At 44.1% G+C, this 21,834-nt stretch overlaps 1 protein-coding gene across 7 annotated transcripts; it reads right to left on the minus strand.

Annotated features, from left to right (window-relative positions):
- Positions 1–697: 697 nt before the first annotated feature.
- l3mbtl4 (L3MBTL histone methyl-lysine binding protein 4) lies at positions 698–20,362 on the minus strand. Of its 7 annotated transcripts, none has more exons than XM_079489442.1 (19): positions 20,277–20,362; positions 18,437–18,532; positions 17,268–17,323; positions 17,050–17,123; positions 16,115–16,231; positions 15,378–15,513; positions 13,793–13,881; positions 12,659–12,816; positions 11,841–11,917; positions 11,260–11,345; positions 10,856–10,966; positions 9,557–9,671; positions 8,614–8,710; positions 8,155–8,277; positions 7,211–7,306; positions 6,582–6,652; positions 4,689–4,819; positions 2,572–2,634; positions 698–1,659 (listed from the first exon to the last, which is right to left on the minus strand). In XM_079489442.1, the coding sequence occupies exons 3-19, from the start codon at positions 17,296–17,298 to the stop codon at positions 1,507–1,509; spliced, it is 1,728 nt and encodes a 575-aa protein (XP_079345568.1). In that variant the 5' UTR covers positions 17,299–17,323; positions 18,437–18,532; positions 20,277–20,362; the 3' UTR covers positions 698–1,506. The 7 variants fall into 7 exon arrangements, with proteins under 7 accessions (XP_079345568.1, XP_079345571.1, XP_079345569.1 ...); XM_079489445.1 differs by having other exon boundaries at positions 18,426–18,532; XM_079489443.1 differs by having other exon boundaries at positions 20,211–20,313.
- Positions 20,363–21,834: the final 1,472 nt, after the last annotated feature.

The following is a 21,834-nucleotide window of genomic DNA, read 5'->3' on the forward strand; positions in this document are numbered from 1 at the left end:
TGGCGGCATTGGGGGGTTGTTAGTTTCTGCTATCACAATACATGTATTAATGAAAGAATATGATATCAACAAACATCAAAATAAATGAGGAAATTCAAAATGGATTATATTAGGGAGGGGGTCAGCACCTAGAGGGCATGATAGAGAGGGGGGGGGGGGTAGCAAAAATAGCTAATCTGCAAGATCACAAGCTATGAGGTTGAAAAATCGGCTATTTTTGGCAGATATTTGGTGTAGACTAGAGTGAAAAAGACTACCTAAAAAGAGTAGTAGGCGATTTAAGTGGTATCAGACATGCAGCTCAGAAAAAGCAAATTCATTCCAGTGTATGACTTAAGAACGATTATCGTCCCATCCCCATGTTACGATATGCAATAATGGACACCAAGCTGAAATAAATATATGGAAATGTCCCACAATGCACTGTGGTAGTGACAACAACATACAACACGTGCAGCGACCGAACCCCCGTCGTAATGTCAATCACTCTTCGATTACACACGTGGGATGTAGTTATTTGTTGAAAACGACATTTCCAGCAAACATTGTTTAAAGTCATACTGCGTAACATTAATTTCAGTCGTTTTAGGGCGACACCTCTGTGGTCATTAACCCATTTGGTGTTTAACATTGTTATAATTTAGCTATTGAAAAATAGCAGATCTACAAGCTCATAGCGCGCCACCGAGTGGCGCGCTATGAGCTTGTAGGTCTGCTATTTTTGAAAAATCGTGAACATTTCGACGTCAGGCCTAAATGGGTTAAACGGAAGGTTCAGCATGTTGAAATACATACATAAAAATACATTTCCGGTACATTTCCTGTGCCTACGTCATTTTGGCCTGAGTGTCGGGGGAAGAGAGAGACTTGCAAATAAAAACAACGTTTAATAGTGTTTTTCGAGAAACACATTCATGTGGAATGGCTATTTTTAAATTTAAAATGTTTCACAGTATGACTTTAATTGCTATACGCAGTGATGAGATGGGAACGTGTGTGTAGTACCTCTGCTTTGTCACAAGATGGTGCACGTTCCCAACTTTCCGTGCGGTCTCATTAGTAAGTCTGAAATTAACCATACTAACCATAGATAGCACACTAGTGAGCATGTCATTAACCATACTAACCATAGATAGCACACTAGTGAGCATGTCATTAACCATACTAACCATAGATAGCACACTAGTGAGCATGTCATTAACCATACTAACCATAGATAGCACACTAGTGAGCATGTCATTAACCATACTAACCATAGATAGCACACTAGTGAGCATGTCATTAACCATACTAACCATAGATAGCACACTAGTGAGCATGTCATTAACCATACTAACCATAGATAGCACACTAGTGAGCATGTCATTAACCATACTAACCATAGATAGCACACTAGTGAGCATGTCATTTCGGACGCAGCCGTCATGATGTAAGTTCATGGGAGGAGAGTCTTCCTGGAATGGATGAGTCAGTAAATTGAGCTTTGCTGTGATTGGTCCAGCTGGGTCATGGGTCCACGCCTCTGGCCACTGATTTGCTCTCGGCATGTCGGAACATCAGAATGGAGTTGTAGATCTTGAGGGCGGGGCCGAGTTTGATTGACAGGATCCTGACGATATCTTGTTGGGTGAGAAGCAGGAAGGCCCGCCCATCGATTTGCTGATAGACGGACAGATATCGTAATTAGGACTTCAGCAGTTAATCAAACTAATAGATGTTTTTGCATGATTCAACTTAAGCGATAAATTGGCCTAATTTGTTATATTAATTAACTTAATTAAATTAAAAAATCAGCCCCGTCTGAACAGAGTGGTGCTGTACTGTACTCGTGCTGTAGTACTGTGCAAGCCCTCCTCCATGGCGTGTGCGTGTGTGTGTCTTTGTGTGTGTTAGGCTGAGTGACACTTGGTGGTCAACAAACGCTATAACGCTATTTCCATGCCGGGATCGGACAGACCCAGCCAGCCACCCAGAAGCAGAAACCAAGAATGTATATATAAATGGTAAATGGTGCATTTATATAGCGCCTTTATCCAAGGCGCTTTACAGAGATTGTGCATTACATTCACCCATTCATACACCGATGGCAGCGGAAACCATGCAAGGCACCAACTAGCACATCAGGAGCAATTAGGGGTTCAGTGTCTTGCTCAAGGACACTTCGACAGTAACTCTGGGGGAGCCCGGGTTCGAACTGGCAACCTTACGGTTACCATCCAGACAATCTACCCATGAGCCACCGCCGCCCCAGACATTAAGCACCCCCCTAAGCTCCGTAGATTTTAGAGTTATTCAGCTTTTAGTCAGCCTGTATAATGGGATGCGGACGGAGGCGAGGTTACGCAACCCGGTCTAGGTTCGGTAAAGAAGGAAAGGCCAGGCCAAAATAATAATGAAAAAATAGAAATCAGTGATCCGGTTTGATAGCGATAATAAAGCTTATCTGACGGATCAATCCGCCAGGAGCGGAAGGTAATTACATTCCTTATGGCGGAGCGTTGTTAAACAATCCCGGCAGTCACTGTATCTTGTCAATTATACTATAACATGTGGAATGTGTTAAACGCTCACCTCTTCTCTGAACAGACTGGCCTGATCCTCACAGCCAGGAAGAGACTGGACAAACTCTGATACCTAGACACACAGAAATGCAATGACAATTAATGTCAATTATAGTACATGCACACAAGATGCTTGGGAATCTCAACGACATTAGTTTTCAGTCTCACTTCAGATACAGGAAGCAATATATGGTCGCTGTCGGGTGGAAACCTTAACATCGTTACTTCTCAGGAAATGAGAAAAGAACAATATGTGTTCCAATGGATCCAATGGAGTTGTTATGTAGTCACAAGCACTTGTTAATACTTTTCATTGGTTCAATATTTATAAAGCCCCAGACACACGTTCACCTTCTTTTCAGAAAGATACTCCTTTGGCGCTACGCTCTCGTACGACAAAGGTTTCTGGACGACAGTCATTGAACAGATTTTAGTTGGATCTAAACTGGATTCAACTATTCTGAGGGGGGAGGGGGGGGAGATCTACAAGCTCAAAACGCATCGCACTTTGAGCTTGTGGATCTGCTATTTTTTTACGACAAAGCGATTCGGTGTGCAGAGAAGTACAGTTGCAACTCAAGTCCATTTCACTAAGACTAGACATTACAGACAACTATAAACACACACGGTTTACATTTGTACCCAAGCTAAATGCATCTGAAACATTAGCTGTTGTTACTGTCACTGAAGAGACATTCAAATGGTGATTGGTTAAGGTAGGTAGGTACAGTAGGTAGTTCACCAGCTCTATGGACCAGTGCTGTACAGTAGGAGGTAGTTACCTGTTCTATGGACCAGTGCTGTACAGTAGGAGGTAGTTTACCTGTTCTATGGACCAGTGCTGTACAGTAGGAGGTAGTTACCTGCTCTATGGACCAGTGCTGTACAGTAGGAGGTAGTTACCAGCTCTATGGACCAGTGCTGTACAGTAGGAGGTAGTTTACCTGTTCTATGGACCAGTGCTGTACAGTAGGAGGTAGTTTACCTGTTCTATGGACCAGTGCTGTACAGTAGGAGGTAGTTTACCTGTTCTATGGACCAGTGCTGTACAGTAGGAGGTAGTTTACCAGCTCTATGGACCAGTGCTGTACAGTAGGAGGTAGTTTACCTGTTCTATGGACCAGTGCTGTACAGTAGGAGGTAGTTTACCTGTTATATGGACCAGTGCTGTACAGTAGGAGGTAGTTTACCTGTTCTATGGACCAGTGCTGTACAGTAGGAGGTAGTTACCTGTTCTATGGACCAGTGCTGTACAGTAGGAGGTAGTTTACCAGCTATATGGACCAGTGCTGTACAGTAGGAGGTAGTTTACCTGTTCTATGGACCAGTGCTGTACAGTAGGAGGTAGTTTACCTGTCCTATGGACCAGTGCTGTACAGTAGGAGGTAGTTTACCTGTTCTATGGACCAGTGCTGTACAGTAGAAGGTAGTTACCTGTTCTATGGACCAGTGCTGTACAGTAGGAGGTAGTTTACCTGTTCTATGGACCAGTGCTGTACAGTAGGAGGTAGTTACCTGTTCTATGGACCAGTGCTGTACAGTAGGAGGTAGTTTACCTGTTCTATGGACCAGTGCTGTACAGTAGAAGGTAGTTACCTGTTCTATGGACCAGTGCTGTACAGTAGGAGGTAGTTTACCTGTTCTATGGACCAGTGCTGTACAGTAGGAGGTAGTTTACCTGTTCTATGGACCAGTGCTGTACAGTAGGAGGTAGTTTACCTGTTCTATGGACCAGTGCTGTACAGTAGGAGGTAGTTACCTGTTCTATGGACCAGTGCTGTACAGTAGGAGGTAGTTTACCTGTTCTATGGACCAGTGCTGTACAGTAGGAGGTAGTTTACCAGCTCTATGGACCAGTGCTGTACAGTAGGAGGTAGTTTACCAGCTATATGGACCAGTGCTGTACCGTAGGAGGTAGTTTACCAGCTCTATGGACCAGTGCTGTACAGTAGGAGGTAGTTTACCTGTTCTATGGACCAGTGCTGTACAGTAGGAGGTAGTTTACCTGTTCTATGGACCAGTGCTGTACAGTAGGAGGTAGTTTACCTGTTCTATGGACCAGTGCTGTACCGTAGGAGGTAGTTTACCAGCTCTATGGACCAGTGCTGTACAGTAGAAGGTAGTTACCTGTTCTATGGACCAGTGCTGTACAGTAGAGGGCTCCAGGTGGCTCAGTGAAGGCATCAGCTTGCTGTGTTGCTCCCAGCACAGAGGCAGTTCTCTGGACTGGAACACAGACTGATGGATGCTGGAATCACCTGTTGACATATATTCACAAAGGTATTGATTTTAAACGTCCATAATCCATAATGTCAGGACTCGATTATTCAAATAATCGGTGCTGTCAGACAGAACCCTCTTATATCTCCATATTTTAACTTTGTATAATTATAATTGTTTTCAAAAACAATGTAAAATTAGTACCACACTTGCCGTTTCTGCTCCATATCATCAATGCATTAACTCATTTACCGCCGATATCGCCTTTTGACGCCTATTTTAAATTGTATAAATTGTAAATCTGTACTCACTCATAACACTCGGTTGCGGTGCGATGAATCATAATATCTCGGATTCTTCTTTTTGGCTCAAAACAAGCTTGATTTGCGCCTCATTTCTCTAAGCGATATGATCCTCGGTTACAAAATGTATGGTGAATTAAATAACCATCGCGGCACCCGTTACATAGCGATAGTTCACATCCTGGGTCTCGGTTTCCGAGTGAAACGGCTTTCAAACTAAGAGTCTCACCATATTAAATGACGTACACTTTTCAGACACCAGATAGGGGTGTAAGTAAATGTTATTTTTTCCTTTACTTACCCAGGGTAGTAGCTGAGCACAAGTGCTCATTTTCAGCAACGCCCTGCACATAGAAACACACAGACAGTAGCCTTGCCGAGCCATGGGGCCAATAGGGCAGGAGCCTATCTCCTGTTTCTGTAGCGTGAGGCAGCTTGATGTACAAGTACACCCCCTGGACATGACGCTAGTATGTCACAGGGACTTACCCCCAATCCAACCCTTGATGCCGAGTGTCAAGCAGGGAGGCACTGGGTCCCATTTTTAGTCTTTGGTATGACCCGGCCCAGGGATTGAACCCCAACCTCCCAGTCTCAGGGCGGACACTCTAACCACAAGGCCACTGAGCTGGTCATTGTACTATTACACAGACAGACACACACATTAAAACCTGGGAGCTGACCCGTACAACCACAGTCTTATACTGTTGGCCACTAAGTTGGGGGGTTCAGTGCCTTGCTCAAGGGCACTTCAGCGGTGTTGGGTGTGTGATAGTCTCACGTTACCAGACTGTTGGCTCTCGCAATTTCCAAATGCTTCATCATACAGTCTGGAGCATTTTTCATGAGTAAAATATAAAGCGGCAGTGGAACCTCCTCCCCACTTCCGTTTCGTCTTTATAGTCGCGCAAATTTATCTTAATATGAGTAGAAATCATCTAAGCATAATATAGCTTGTTGCTTAACAGAAAAGGAAATACAAAAATAAAACAAAGGAACGGAAATGGCAGCTTCCTTACTCGGATTTCAGGAGGTGTTGTTCCAGACTCTATATAGCATTCAGAGATTGTGTAATATTTGTCTGGCTACGCGAGTCTAGGTGAGTGATGACCAATCACTTCCTGACCCGGATTTGTCCTGCCCGTCCGGGGAATCGAACCGGCAACCTTTCGGCAACAAGGGCGCACCTCTAACCACCGCTGCCCTGGGTTACAGTACAGTGAGACTGCTTACCTGCGCTTTAACCCATTTTGGGCGGGAACTCCTTTTGGTGGTTACATACATTATGTTATAATTTAGCTATTGAAAAATAGCAGATCTACAAGCTCATAGCGCGCCACCGAGTGGCGCGCTATGAACTTGTAGGTCTGCTATTTTTGAAAAATCGTTAAAATGTCCCTCAAATCTTTCAGAAAATTGTCATGATTTAGAAAACTTTTTTTTTTTAATTTCGACGTCAGGCCTGAACACTAATAATCACACACAGACACACACTGACCTGGAACAGAGGCTTTCACCGGTAGCTCCTTCTCCTCCTCTTTGACTCGACAGAATTTGGTTGGTTGAGAGCTGCAATCAACATTTCAACGTTTGTTATTAAATGATCTTATCGCGTAATTACATTGATTCTATTCATTGATCCATCTCTGCAAGTAACAGGTCCAACTGTCTCAAAACCAAAACAACAGGCCTTCGGCATTACCGTAATTTCTCTATTTTTAATGGCCACAAACCACCATTGTGGTTTGTGGAAAATAGCAAGCCCCCAGACCTAGGAGGGAAAAGTGAAGCTCAAGGCTCCTGGTGGCCACCTCTGGAAGTGCAGCTGGGCCCAATACATAAACCAATGGGCTCGACTCACGAGTGGTTGCACGGGATTGCACGTAGACACCACTGCACATGCTAGACAAAACTATGATGGCGCGAAACGACACGGAAGTGTCCAATGACATCATCAAAACCAACACGAAAGAAGGGGGGTTGTATGCGCTGGTTGAGCAACTCCATAGAAATGAATGGCCGGACATTTCCGGTTACCACTCTAGGACCCAAGCCTAGTACTGCCCCAGTGGTGTGTGTGTGTGTGTGTGTGTGTGTGTGTGTGTGTGTGTGTGTGTGTGTGTCTACCTGTCTGTGTGTCTGGGTCTCTTCCCCAAGGTGAGCACGAGCCTCTCTCGTACAGACGGAGTCTCCTGTCTGTCTTCCTCCTCCTCTGTGACCGACCTACACACACACACACACACACACACACACACACACACACACACACACACACACACACACACACACACACACACACACACACACACACACACACACACACACACACACACACACACACACACACACACACACACACACACTTTACAATTTAGGCATTTAGCCTTAATCCAGAGCGACTTACATTAAGCAAGAACAAAAAAGCATGGGAATACATCACATAAAAAGCATTTATCATGAAACATGCGTACCGTAAGCTAAGAACGTAACAGTGGAATATCTATATAATGAAACTATACATATATACTATACTATGCTATACATATGTACTATGATGTGCTATGACTACATACAATGCAAGTATAGTGCTGTCTGCATAACATGCTATAAGTCTGTATCAAATGATATCTAAGTCTACAGAAATGCTATCTAAGGGGGTAGGGTAAGTGCTATGGGCCATGATGGAGTCTGAAAAGGTGGGTTTTCAGACTACGGCGGAAGATTGGGAGTGATGCTGCAGTTCTGACTGCAGCACATAACACCATAAATAAATACTGAAACCAGATATAATCATTAGGGAAGGTATATGCATGTACTATGTGTACTATATGTAAAAAATAATTTGGCGACCCCCCGAGGGGTCGCGGCCCACGTGTTGAGAACCCCTGGTCTACAGTGACATGGTGGCCAGCGACGATGCAACCGCTGACCAAACTCATCACAGCGTAAGGAAGCTATGTCCTCTTCGACAACGATGGACTGCCAAGGAGGGAGGGGGTACGTGTGTGTGTGTGTGTGTGTGTGTGTGTGTGTGGCGTGTGCGTGCGTGCGTGCGTGTGTGTGTGTAGTACCTGTGTGTGTCGCGGGGTATGGGGGTGAGCGGCACCAGGGTGATGATTCTGTCTACGCCCAGCCGGTCAGGAAGCCCCACCTCCTTACGCAGGTTCATGTCTGAATATGGACAACCGAAGGCACTGAGAGAGAGAGAGAGAGAGAGAGAGACGTGCACACACACACACGCAGCTTCAAATTAAACTTGTCAAACAACGATGTTGCACCGAATCTCACACCGTGTGTGTGTGTGTGTGTGTGTGTGTGTGTGCGAGCGTGTGTGTGTGCGTGCGTGCGTGCGTGCGTGCGTGGGGTGTAGTGTGCTCTCTGCCTGTCTGTTATATGTTTATGTTTTGTGTGGGGTCTGCAGATTAAATTTAGCATCTTTGCTAGTTCCAGTATATATTTACGTTGCATTTGTTTGTAATGTTCGTGTGTTTGTGTGTGTGTGTGTGTGTGCGTGCGTGTGTGAGACTGACCTGTGGTGTCCTGTGTATTTTGCACCTCTAACATGGCCGACACCTCGACATCCTGGAGTAGGACACGCCCCCTGGGAGGAGGGGATGGGGGAGGGGCCTAAGACACAAAATTAGCATTAGCGGTAGGTAGTAGTAACTATTTTCATTTCATTTGTTTTCTAATTTATGGAGTTCCTTTGATTTTTCTATGATTTCTTCACGAAATTACTGAAAAAAAATATAATTGGAATTTGTTTTTAATTCATGGAAACATTTAGCTTTTTCGGGAATGTTTTTTTGAAAATGTTTAGAAATGCCAATAATTAAAAACAAAATATAGGAAACAAAAAAATGAAGGTACCCAAAAAATGAGTCCTAGACCAACAGACGGGAAGTGCTCTAGTTCACATATATCGAGAAACGTTCGACCGACCGACATCAAAGCCGAGCACGCGTCGCCGAAGATCCGAGGGAGGGCGCTGCCCGGCGGAGAGCCGGTCGGACAGGCGGTTGTCTATAACATGTGGTTCTAAAACCCTTTCATGTCAAGAACCCCCAAAATGATATGGATTTGGCCGCGGACCCCATCCGAAAATATGTTGTGCACCCCCATACAAGATTGGTGTAAAAGATATTCAATTATTTTCTAAAATGTTCACGATTATTATTCTTATTACAGAATATTCCCTTGTCTGCTAGGACTGTGTTGCATGTTTCCTATGTTTGTTTGTGTACTTTGACTATGTCAAAATAGCTCTTAAGACACCTCTGGTGCAATATACTAATACAATATATGTTAATCATTTTCCCCTTGCCAAATAAACAAACAAGTAAAAAACTAGGAATAGCAGCAACAGTAAAAAAAAACTAGGAATAGCAGCAACAGTAAAAAACTAGGAATAGGAAAACTAGGAACAGTAAAAAACTAGGAATAGCAGCTAGGAATAGCATCAACAGTCAGTACCTGGAGGTTGCTCTAGGGGGTGTCCTGTTTGGTGACACCAGCCAACAGGATGAAGGTCACCATCTTCACTGTCACACCACAAATCAAACCTATCCGACCAGCCGTCATAATGAATCTACACACACACACACACACACACACACACACACACACACACACACACACACACACACACACACACACACACACACACACACACACACACACACACACACACACACACACACACACACACACACACACACACACACACACACACACACAAACACACACACACAAAGTGAGATTCGGCAAACACAGATAACAGATAACGGTGTCAACGGTGACGGTTTTTCACTGGCTGAAAATTACATAATTAATTAACCCATTATTTAGACCAGAGGCCGATTTTAAAAAAGGGCTTCTAAATCCTAACAGTTTTCTGAAAATCGGACCTGTCTGAAGTGAGTGGTGCAACTGTTGGTACCCTAAACATACAAAGGGACAGACATAGGGACAAAGTTGGGCATTGGAGTGGCTGCACTCTATGGTTGTACCACTCAAAAACCGTTGTTTGTTTCTATGTCAGTGGGGGAGTGGTGCTCAACCTTTTTCAATAGCTAAAGTTCAACATAATGCTTAAAACTGATTCTGGTCAATCACTAAATTCGGTCTGCTATTTTTTTTTATAACTAGAGGTCAGGGCCGCTATACGCTACGTGACCCTCACACTTATGTCGCACCGCCGAGCCGACCAATATGTCTGAGTCGCAGTGCAGAGGGCTTTGTCAGAGTACCCGTTGTACCAGTCTGTCTATGCCCATATATAGAGATCCTTTGTATATCTGTGTCCCTTTTATGCCCCATATGTGGAGAACTCTGTATCTGTCAGTCTTGTACCTCTTATGTCCATTTATGGAGATCCCTGATGTCATCAGTATGTGCTCATGCATTGAAATGTCCATATATGGGTATATTGGTTGGATCGCCAGTTCTAGCCCATTTTGGACGGGAACCCCTTTTGGTGTTAGCATTATGTTATGCTTTAGCTATTGAAAAATAGCAGATCTACAAGCTCATAGCGCGCCACCGAGTGGCGCGCTACGAGCTTGTAGGTCTGCTATTTTTTAAAAATCGAAGAACGACTGACATAGAAATATAGCTTTTTCAGAAAACTGTCAGGATGTAGAAGACATTTTTAGAATCTGATCTCAGGTCAGCTACTATTCTCCGATAATCGCTGGATCCGTTGAGACTCGGAATGGGTCCAACTTGGACTCATGCAGACCTCTAACACACGTGTACACACACACACAGTACCTTAACTCTGTATTCGTCCGTCTCTGTTACCGTGGCGACACGGACCAACATGGGGTTCCTCCGGTCGACCGCCTCCAATTTCTGGTTGACACAGAAACCATGAGGAGCTCTCTGTTTGGATTGGACCACACACACACACACACACACACACACACACACACACACACACACACACACACACACACACACACACACACACACACACACACACACACACACACACACACACACACACACACACACACACACACACACACACACACACACACACACACACACACACACACACACACACACACACACCTGTCAATCATCCTGATTGGAGCAGTATTATATATATGAGAGAGAGAGAGAGAGAGAGAGAAAGAGAGAGAGAGCTTGTGTTTGCATGCATCCGTGCGTACCACAGTGAAAGCAGATATGGGAACAGCCGTCCAGTTATTCTCCTCCAGGTACTCTGACCACAGGAAGCTCTCTGGACTGGGATGACCTGCACATACAAGCGCGCACATGCACACACACACACACACACACACACACACACACACACACACACACACACACACACACACACACACACACACACACACACACACACACACACACACACACACACACACACACACACACACACACACACACACACACACACACACACACACACACACACACACACACACACACACACAGTAGAGCAGTATTTTAAAGTGGATTCTTTGTTTGACTGGCAGCCAGTGAGTTCTTTTTTGTAAGTGTTTGTGTGTAATGAGATAATGAGATATGAGATAATGTGACGTGTTGTGAGCAAGGTTTTCGTTCGGCCATTGACCAATACATGTTTTAATTGACCGTGTTAAGTCTGGTTGTGAGCTGGTAGATTGTCTGTGTTCGGCAAATGCTCCCCTCAAAATAGAGATGTGTGCGTGCGTGCGTGCGTGCGTGCGTGCGTGCGTGCGTGCGTGCGTGCGTGCGTGCGTGCGTGTACCCTGAGGTGCAGTCAGTGGTCTCTTGTTTTCCTCACACCAGCCGACAGGGTGAATGTACGGACTGCTGCTGTCACACCTGTCAACCAATAATCAATACATTCAGTCATCAATAAACAATACGTTCAGTTATGAATAATCAATACATTCCTCAGTATCAATCCACTTAATTTTTAATGATCCTTATTGATCCGATTCATTCTGAATCCCACTATCGATTATTTTCTTCTATTGGTATCTGTTGGCAAATTGGTGCTACTCTGAGGCACTCTAGCGCTTTCATTTAATTCCTGCAGACAACTTATGCACAACATTGAAGCGATATGTATATGCAAGCTATTGCATTTATGTTCCTTGTTTTCACTGGTAGTTGTGGGAGGCATTTCAACAGAAGTCAAACGCTTTCTTAGAATGACATACTGTATGCTTTTTGTGCCAGTGTTTTGATTGCATGTTTTTTGTGCCAGTGATTTGACATGGAGTCACGTAAGAGAACTGATAATCCAAAAACCTTATTGATTTCCGATTCTCAACGACGTCGGAATTGATCCCGCGATAGAGGCGGTTCTTAACCCATTTTGGGCGGGAACCCCTTTTTGTGTTAGCATTATGTTATGCTTTAGCTATTGAAAAATAGCAGATCTATAAGCTCATAGCGTGCCACCGAGTGGCGCGCTACGAGCTTGTAGGTCTGCTATTTTTGAAAAATCAAAGAACGACTGACATAGAAACATAGCTTTTTCAGAAAACTGTCAGGGTGTAGAAGACATTTTTAGAATCTGATCTCAGGTCAGAATGGGTTAACCCCATCCCTACTTGCCAGTAGTCGTAGGTGTCGTCCCAGTTGTCAAAGTGAACCAGGAAGCGTTGTGTGATGACATCACTGATGGACGCCACGCACACCAGAAACGGGTTCTTCCTGTCCACCGCCTCCAGACGCATTCCCACCTCAAACTGACAGGTGGCGCTAGTAGAGGGCTAACACAATGTACACAGTAGAACACACATACTGTTAACTAATAATAATAATAACGCTCACAGCTTGTGAGTTTGTCATAAATCAGGCATTATCATGTAAGTCAGACTCCACGTACATTTTGGAGAGTGAATCACCAGAATATAAATACATTGTGATTATAAGTTATATTTCAGTGGTTTCATTGGTACACTTAAAGATGGCGTGCCGTGATTTTTGTATTTTTTGCAGTTTTACATGTTTATGACTGGTGACAGTACTTCATTAGACCCCTTGGTTTGGTTGTTATGTGCAATGATATCTTCCCTTTGTATTTAGGGTTTCTTCCTGGAGATTGACACCTTGACAGTCAAAAAACTGTCAAAAAACTGATAGAGTGATATAGTGACATCACAGTATCATGCCCTCCCCTAACCCCTCCCCCTTTATCACACAACAACAGCTGTGGGTGCGACTTCAGTTCAGGTGGATCACCACCCATCACCACCCACCAGGCAAACCAGGCATACTTAATGAACTGGTGGGCATGTGCACAAACAAAGTACATTTGAATAAATACTGTACACTTTTTGGAAAAAAAATCTTCCTCCTTATGATCATGTTTTAGGGTGGAAACAAATCACAGCACTCCATCTTTCTTTAAGCAGGCATGCAAACAGGTCAGGGGTGAGAAGGGTGAAAAGATGGGGGGGCCCAAAAAACATTTTAGGAACCCAGTGTTAAGCTGCCCAGATGCCCAGTATCCTGCAGATCTATAATATTACAGACAATTTCTGTTCTTTTTCTTCTTTCTGGGCATGTTCATTTCACATGAGAACTCTGTTCTCCTCTGCAATAGTATACTCTCCCCTGCAATATATTATTAAGAATTCATTCAAATAAACTAGACCTAATACTTGCACTGTGTCACATATTACAATTTAGTCAACAAATGTTTTATGATAAAGTTCGTCCAGACAGACAGACAGACAGACTAACCGTTTGAGAGCTGAACAGAGAATCAGGGGCAGCCTGAGCGTTCTTGGACTGGAGGTACTTATCCCAGTCAAAACCTGTCTCACTGTGACCTGGAGACAGACACGCACACACACACGCACACGCACACTTAAAGTCATATTGTATAACAGTGGTTCTCAACCTTTTCTGGGTCAGGGTCTACTTAATCTTGAAATTGCTTGCGAGACAAAATGCCATTTTTTTTATACATAAATTGCCAATGTTATATTGTCATTACCATCTTAACTCTTAGCCTGCCGCCATTAATTAATCCCTCGATTGCGTATTGCCATGGTTTAATCACGCGTGACACTTACTTTGAAGAGCCAAATATCCGTAATCGCATTTTACTATGAAACCATTCCGTGTGTGTTGACGAAGCTGGTGCTCGTTCTCTCGGTCGGTGGTGGAAAAAGTGGACCGCGAGTATCACAGCGCCTGCTACAGGCCGTTGAAAACGCTTGTCTGGGACAAAGCGTCCTCTGCAATGTCGCTTCTGTGAGATAAAGCCGTCTGAAAACAGAGCCGACAATGTTAGTGGATGCGCGCGCATTTTCAAAATGGCCGCGCCCATTGTGTCAGAAGCATAACAAAGCTAACTGACGGTAGATTTCGATACGATCGTATTAAAACATGCATTAATGAATACATCGCTGTTAAAACGGCTTTTCCGTTTGTGGCAGGCTACAAGATTCTACGTTTTAAAATTCCTATGTTCCTGGCGGGTAAACGATTAATCAATTATTTGGGGGCCCACTTGCAATATCCTCATGGGAATCACTGCTATAACATTCATTTTAGTATGTCTAAACTTTTGTTTAGACATTGTTTTTGTTAAAACTGCAAATTGTGAGTACACCAAATGATGTCATCTTATAATGGCCATTAGTGAGGACCAGTTATATGAAGATAAGGTTTAAAATGGGTGAATTGGTCCTTTAAGTTTAAAATACATGAATAAAACAATACATAAATACATTTCCACTCCAGTGTCTACTGTCTACATAATGTTGGCGTAACTGTTGTTGCAGACAATCACACATACAAATTGTTGTGTTTGTTTGTTTGTTTGTATAGAGCTTCGCAGTCCCGCCCCCTTTCATGACGATGCCAGGCCCCAGAAATAATTCCCAATGCATTTTCCCCATAGATATTTCAAAAAGTATTTATTTAAAGACCTTTTAAGCGTCGTACGAAGCCAACTCGAGTCGTGACAAATCATGACAACAAACACAATATTTTGGACCAAACAAATAATTACAAAGAAGAAAAACAACAAAAAAAGTGTTGTAACCTGCCATTTTTTTCTTCTTTCTAATTATTTGTTCGGCCCATAACATTGTGTTTATTGTCCGCGGCGTAAACGTCTTTAAATAAATACTTTTTGAAAAGTCTATGAGGAAGATGAACGGATAATTCTTTTCCGGGTCTCTCAAGGGGGCGCGACTGTGACGCTCTATTTGACTGTTTTCTTAGTTGTTGGGTGGGTGGGGCCTGTGATGTGATTTTGTGATTGGTTGTTACTGTTGAGTGGGTGGTGCCAGTGTGGTTTCTGATTGGCTCTTACCTTTGGGTGGGTGGAGCCTGTGTTTGTGCCGTTTACACCAGCCTGCAGGCCTGATGTCTTGCGAGTCTGCGTTTACCCAGAAGTCATAGCACTCCGAGTAACCATCAATATGGAGACGCAGGTGGTAGCCAACCACCTGAGAGGACACACAAACAAACAACAAATCACCTGCAGTCATAGGCGTTACGTCGGATTGATAAACTAAGTTGGGTGACATCACCCAAAGTTCACTGTCAATTCCATTGGCTTACATTTGTACACTGACTGGAGTTTAAATAACCAAGCAATTTAATCTGTTGTTAATTGACAATTATACGTTTCGCTGAAGACCAAGAAAGAATGTAAATGCAATTAGCTGACTGTCTATTTAAGGTAATGTAAGTTGACTAGTTAGAAGAACTCCAAGAACATTGCATTTGTTTATAGAGCTGGAGTCATAAGCTACATCAGGACTGCAGAGTTAAAAAGAGATTTTTCTACTGTAAAGATGGAGTTTTATTTGCTCTTCTAGGAAGAAGTTATTGCTAGTCTAAACAACGACACCCGTTGTTGCAGAAAGAATAACGTTGCCGTGTTGCAATATTGTGTGTAAACTTTCCCATTTTTATACTTAAAATAACAGATCTAGAAGCTTCTAAATCTGCTATTTTTCTGCTATTTTCAATGCCGTCCTAAAATGTTAAAGTCCTCACACGCGTGAGGCGCGCACACATGAGGTGCGTGTGCGTGTGTGTTACCTCGGCGACAGACAGGACACAGAACATGGCGGGGTGCAGAGCATCAATGCCCTCCAGTCTCATCCCCACCTGGAAACCATTACTGGTACTGGTACTGATAACTGAGAACGCCTGGTACTGATAGAGAGACACACACAGAGACACGGAGACAGAGAGAGAGAGAGAGAGAGAGAGAGAGAGAGAGAGAGAGAGAGAGAGGATTCAATCCACTTTATTAATAAAGCACATTTTCAAACAACAATATTGAAAGTACTGTGAGTTTAAGAAACTAGAACAAACGAGTAAATGTTCTTGGTTTTAGACTTTGACAGTATCAAATATCCTTCTTAACAAATAGCAAGTGGCCGATCTACAAAGCTCACAATGCGTTGCACAGCGGCCACGCCCCCAGAACCGAGAGGGAAAAGTGAAGCTGGAGTCTCTTTGGTGGCTGAACAAGTGACAACGGTTTCAACCAATAGGAGACTCTGGAAGTGCAGCTGGGGCGCTATGCATGAACAAGTGACAACGGTTTCAACCAATAGGAGACTCTGGAAGTGCAGCTGGGGCGCTATGCATGAACAAGTGACAACGGTTTCAACCAATAGGAGACTCTGGAAGTGCAGCTGGGGCGCTATGCATGAACAAGTGACAACGGTTTCAACCAATAGGCTCGACTCACGAGCCTGCACACAAGGTAACTCTATGACGCAAAGCAACGCGGAGAGACCCCGCAACGTCATCGTCCCCAGTCCTTGTAGAAGTGGGAAAAGGCAGGGGATACTCCCTTTTTGCGCATTGCGACTGGGCGAGCGACTGGGTGGGGATTTCCGGTTACCACTCTAGATCTTTTAGAAATCATTAACCTGTTGACATTTGTTCTGATAGAGAAAGTTTGTGTGTGTGTGTGTGTGTGTGTGTGTGTGTGTGTGTGTGTGTGTGTGTGTGTGTGTTACCTGTGTAAACAGATTTAAAGGGGCAACTTCAGCATTCTGCTCTTGAAGGTATCTGGACCAACTCCAGCGCTTTCCTGCACGCACGCACACACGCACGCGCACACACACACACACACGGGAGGTTTGAGAACCACTGATTTACAGCAAAAAGTAAATAAATAAATATCTGTTTGTGTGTGTGTGTGTGTGTGTTTGCATGCGTGCGTGTGTCATCGTACCTTGTGTACTGCTGGTTACTTTGTTTTTCATGGTTGCAGGGTTTTCCAGTTCAGCCCTGAAAACAAGCAGCCATGAGGGTTAATGCTGTGTTCACACTAAAGTCGATTAAAGGCTCATTCATAGTCTGGTTTTTCGGTGGTGAGGTGACCACCGCTCCGGTGGTGAGGTGACCACCGGAGCTGAAATAACGTTGCGCAGTGGTGAGTAAAAACAGAGAGAAGGGCTGGGGCGGTGGTTTGCTCTTCACCGCGGCTTGTGACGTCATGTTGTAGTTTGGTGGTCACCAAATCACCGAAAATCCAGACTATGTATGAGCCTTTACAGTTGATTACAATGGGGATTTGACCGGATTTTATAATTACCTTAGTAAACATTGTCATAAATAGGCCTACTTGATATGCTTTCAGTCGCTAGCTTAAAGTTTCCTTTTCAATTATTATGCTTTTTTTTGGTAAATTATGGTCCCATTGATTTTAAACTTGATGATGTATAAGTAGAGTATGCTTCTAGGGTTTCTACTGGCTGTACTGAGTGAAGACCCCGCCCTCGCTGCCCTTCCATCCAATAGCATTCGCTTCTGGTTGCTTTTCGGGGCCGGAAATTCCAAGACGATGGATTTGAATTTGCAGGGAAAAAAGGGCTTGAAAACGGGTCTGTAGAAACCAGTTTTTTTACAGACCATCTATGGTTCACACTGGCAGCTACAAACGATATGCAAAGTGACACAGTGTATCTCTCGTCGAGCAGCCGTTGGAGTGTTGATCACCACATCCGCGCGTTGACGGCAAGCATGTGTCCGACGAGTGAGGAAAATATAAAAGGGGGAAAAAAATAAACAAAGAAAAAAAGAACAGGGTGAGGGAACTGGCTGATGGAAATAATCCCCCCCATTTCAAGCAGGAAGTGTGTGGACTTTGTAGCTGAAGTTTAAGCCAGCTCTACTTGGATTGTAGGCTGTAGCTTTGTTTACGTATCTTCATGCTGCTGGCTTCCATCGGATATGAATGGTAGCCTGTAGCTTTGTATCTGCAGGTCTGAACGCATCATAACAGCTTAGTTGCTTGTGTGTGTGTGTGTGTGTGTGTGTGTGTGTGTGTGTGTGTGTGTGTGTGTGTGTGTGTGTGTGTGTGTGTGTGAGTGCGCGCGCGCGCACATACGTGCGTCTTACTCTGTGTTGACCCTCTCCTGCAGCCAATCAGGGCGTCAGCGTCATAGCAGAGTGACGGCCCAACTCAACTCATCCAATCCAATCAGATACTTGTTTCTGAAAGAGAGGTTTGTTTAATATAATAATATTAAAACTAATCATAATTATGTCATTTAACTGTCATACTTACATATCAATATTAAAATAAATCAGAATATTATAACATAACATACAAAAATACAAGCAAAAATAGCTGATGAACTGCCATGCATCTAACTATAAATGCACCGAGTCTCTGTGTGTGTGTGTGTGTGTGTGTGTGTGTGTGTGTGTGTGTGTGTGTGTGTAATCCACGTAACTCGGGAACCGTTCCCCCCACCGACTTCAAATTCGACACACGCGCCGTCCACACCACCACAGGGGTGCACATGCCCGGTGTCGAGTCGGTCGGACTCACGGTTATCCAGAACTGCCACAAAAAGACCTCTGCCCAGGCTCTGGACAGGGTCCCTATCCATGTCCATATAAGGAGCCGGCCTGTTCTGACATCACAATCACACCACTCCATATTTGGGCATGCCTCCCGGGCTCTGGACAGGGCCCCTGCCCAGGGTCCATGTATGGAGCCGGCGGTAATTACCGCCATACCGACGGTAAGGGGGAGGACGATTACCGCGGTAACAAAAATCCCATACTGTCCCGGCCCTAGCATCCAGTCCAGCCTACTCCAACTTGCATCGTTCCAAGTAGGCCGCTCTAGTTATATTAATATTAAAACGAATCAGAACATAAAATCATATATAACAGACATGCTTAGTATAATAAAATAAAAGTAATAGGTTAATACAGTAATGGTAGCCTAGATGTAATTGTATTTGAACACCGACCAGTGTGTCCAGGTCTACAATAAAACCACTCCCGTGTGAAGTGAGGGGCGCTGTTATCATCTCATTCTCAACCAATGACACGTCTCCCACCCAATCATGCCGGCCAATCACAATTTGCGTCGTCAATGTCATTGGTTAGACATGGGTTAAGGTTATGTTTAGGTGTGCTGCCCCATGGGAGGTTAGGTTTAGGGTGAGGGTTTGAGATAGGTTGTAGTTGTAGGACTAATGACTGGTCTAACCAATGACTAGTCTAAACCAAAAACGGTCTAAACTAAGTACTGCCCCCGTCAATGTTTGTGTTTACACTTTGTCTTCAACGTGCAATTATTTGTGTGGCAAATTGTCAAGTAAAGTGACATCGTGACAGCCTATAGTCAAAACTCAGAACGCACAACAGACCACATTCACTTCCTTGTTTACATTTAATAAAATTGTCTCTCCAATGACTTCGCTTAAACGCTTCATTCCATCATTGTTCTTGACTTGTATATCTTGTGTTCTTGTCTTTCAATAAATTAGGGGAGTGGGAGCTGAAAATGGGGGTTAAATAAGGAGTATGAAGTTGAATAAGCTTATGTGGGATCTAGGGTGGATGGGGGCGTGTCTGATATGCCTGTAAATACATAATGAATACTAATGTCTACTACTGTACTGTATCAATACTACTGCAGTAGTACAATTAAATACTACATTCCTGATTCCTCCCATCTCGTGCACTCACACACACACACGAAAAGTCATCAGACAATTAGGAGCAGTTAAATTGTGGGCTCGTCGTGTTACACGCGCGCACGCGGGCGCACACGCACGCACACACGCACACAAACAAACACACACACACACGCCTCACCAGCAACAGCGGCGTTAAAAGCCGTCAAACAGTCGTCAGGGGTGTGTAGAAGTACCTCGTGTGAATCCACGTTTGATCAGCTGTATTGATTAATGAATGAACTGATCGGTTTGTTTCCTACCGTATCACGAGCGTAGCTCTGCTGTCAATACAACAACCAACCCGGAACTGAGTGTAATGCGCATGCACGGAATCACTGTGAGGCGAGAGAGAGAGAGAGAGAGGGAGAGAGGGAGAGAGAGAGAGAGAGAGAGGGAGAGAGGGAGGGAGGGCGGGAGGGAGGGAGGGAAAGAAAGAAAGAAAGAAAGAAAGAAAGAAAGAAAGAAAGAAAGAAAGAAAGACAATCTACAAGCTCATATGTGTTGTGAGCTTGTAGATCTGTTATTTTCACTATTTCATAAACGTTTTTTACCATTTGAATTCATGGGAATTTATGTTTTAACTTTTTATATAATAATTATAAAAACATGTTTAAAACGTCCCCTGGGTAGGTACCCTCACAAAAAACATGCAGTAATCCTGGTCTCTCAACTGCCTCCCCCTGGCCAGCCAAGGCGCCTGATGGAGGGGAAAGGAACTGGTTGGAATAACGTGTTCCTTCCACGCGCTACGTCCAACCAGGGAAACTCTCCCCTGCCCTGTCAGGTATGAAGGAGCAACTTGGACACTCAGGCATGAAGGAAGCATGAGTTCAGGTCCGTTGCTCTCCCGGGGCCCGGGACACTCCCCATGTCCCCATATGGGGACTAGGTTGGCGGAGGGTGTGTAGTAAAGTAAAAAAAAAAAACGTATGAAAAGGGATATTATTTATATTTATTCATCACCCATAAAAAATGTAACATGGCTCACGGTCAAGTCAGGCTATGAAAAATGGGCCTGTGACCCAAAAATCCCTCCCATTGTTTGTGGGAACTAGGCTACTGCACGACATATAAATACATAATAACTATGACAATACCCTGATACTAGGACTATTATACTACTATACGAGTATTATACTGCCACCAGTTAATTTCGTCAACGACAAATGTTCGTCGATTACCTTTTTCACAGACGAAAACTAAATAAAAACTGTAGGCTATAGCCTAATGACTATATAGGGCTCTATTTTCATCTATGCTAAACCCCTTATCCCCGGGGGTTTTCAACTGATTATGAACCAGCTGGGACCACCACCCTGACTGAGAATCAACCTGGGGACCACCACCCTGACTGAGAATCAACCTGGGGACCACCACCCTGACTGAGAATCAACCCGGGACCACCACCCTGACTGAGAGAATCAACCTGGGGAGTGGACCACCACCCTGACTGAGAATCAACCTGGGGACCACTGTTGTGTTGGGAGGAGGGGGGGATATGGGCGTGGTGTGTGTGTGTGTGGGGGGGGGGGGGGGGAATTAACCTTCCATATTAAACTCACGTTTCTGTTCATTGTAACTTACTGTATGTATGAGCGAACAGACACGTGCGATTGATTATGGGCACATTTCCTTATAATGGTGACTCAACCAGGCAAACCAATACGGTTTCCCTTGAGATTCTAACTCCCTTTTCTGTGGAAGTTCTTGATGTCCGACATCCCAGGAACTAATAACATTGACGCGTCGTCATCATCACCAGGTAATTTACTGCATTGTTTCTCAACTTGTGGTCAATACAATTAAATTAAAATACAA

The sequence above is a fragment of the Electrona antarctica genome, assembly GCF_951216825.1.
Source record: "Electrona antarctica genome assembly, chromosome: 20".
Taxonomy (NCBI): Eukaryota; Metazoa; Chordata; class Actinopteri; order Myctophiformes; family Myctophidae; genus Electrona; species Electrona antarctica.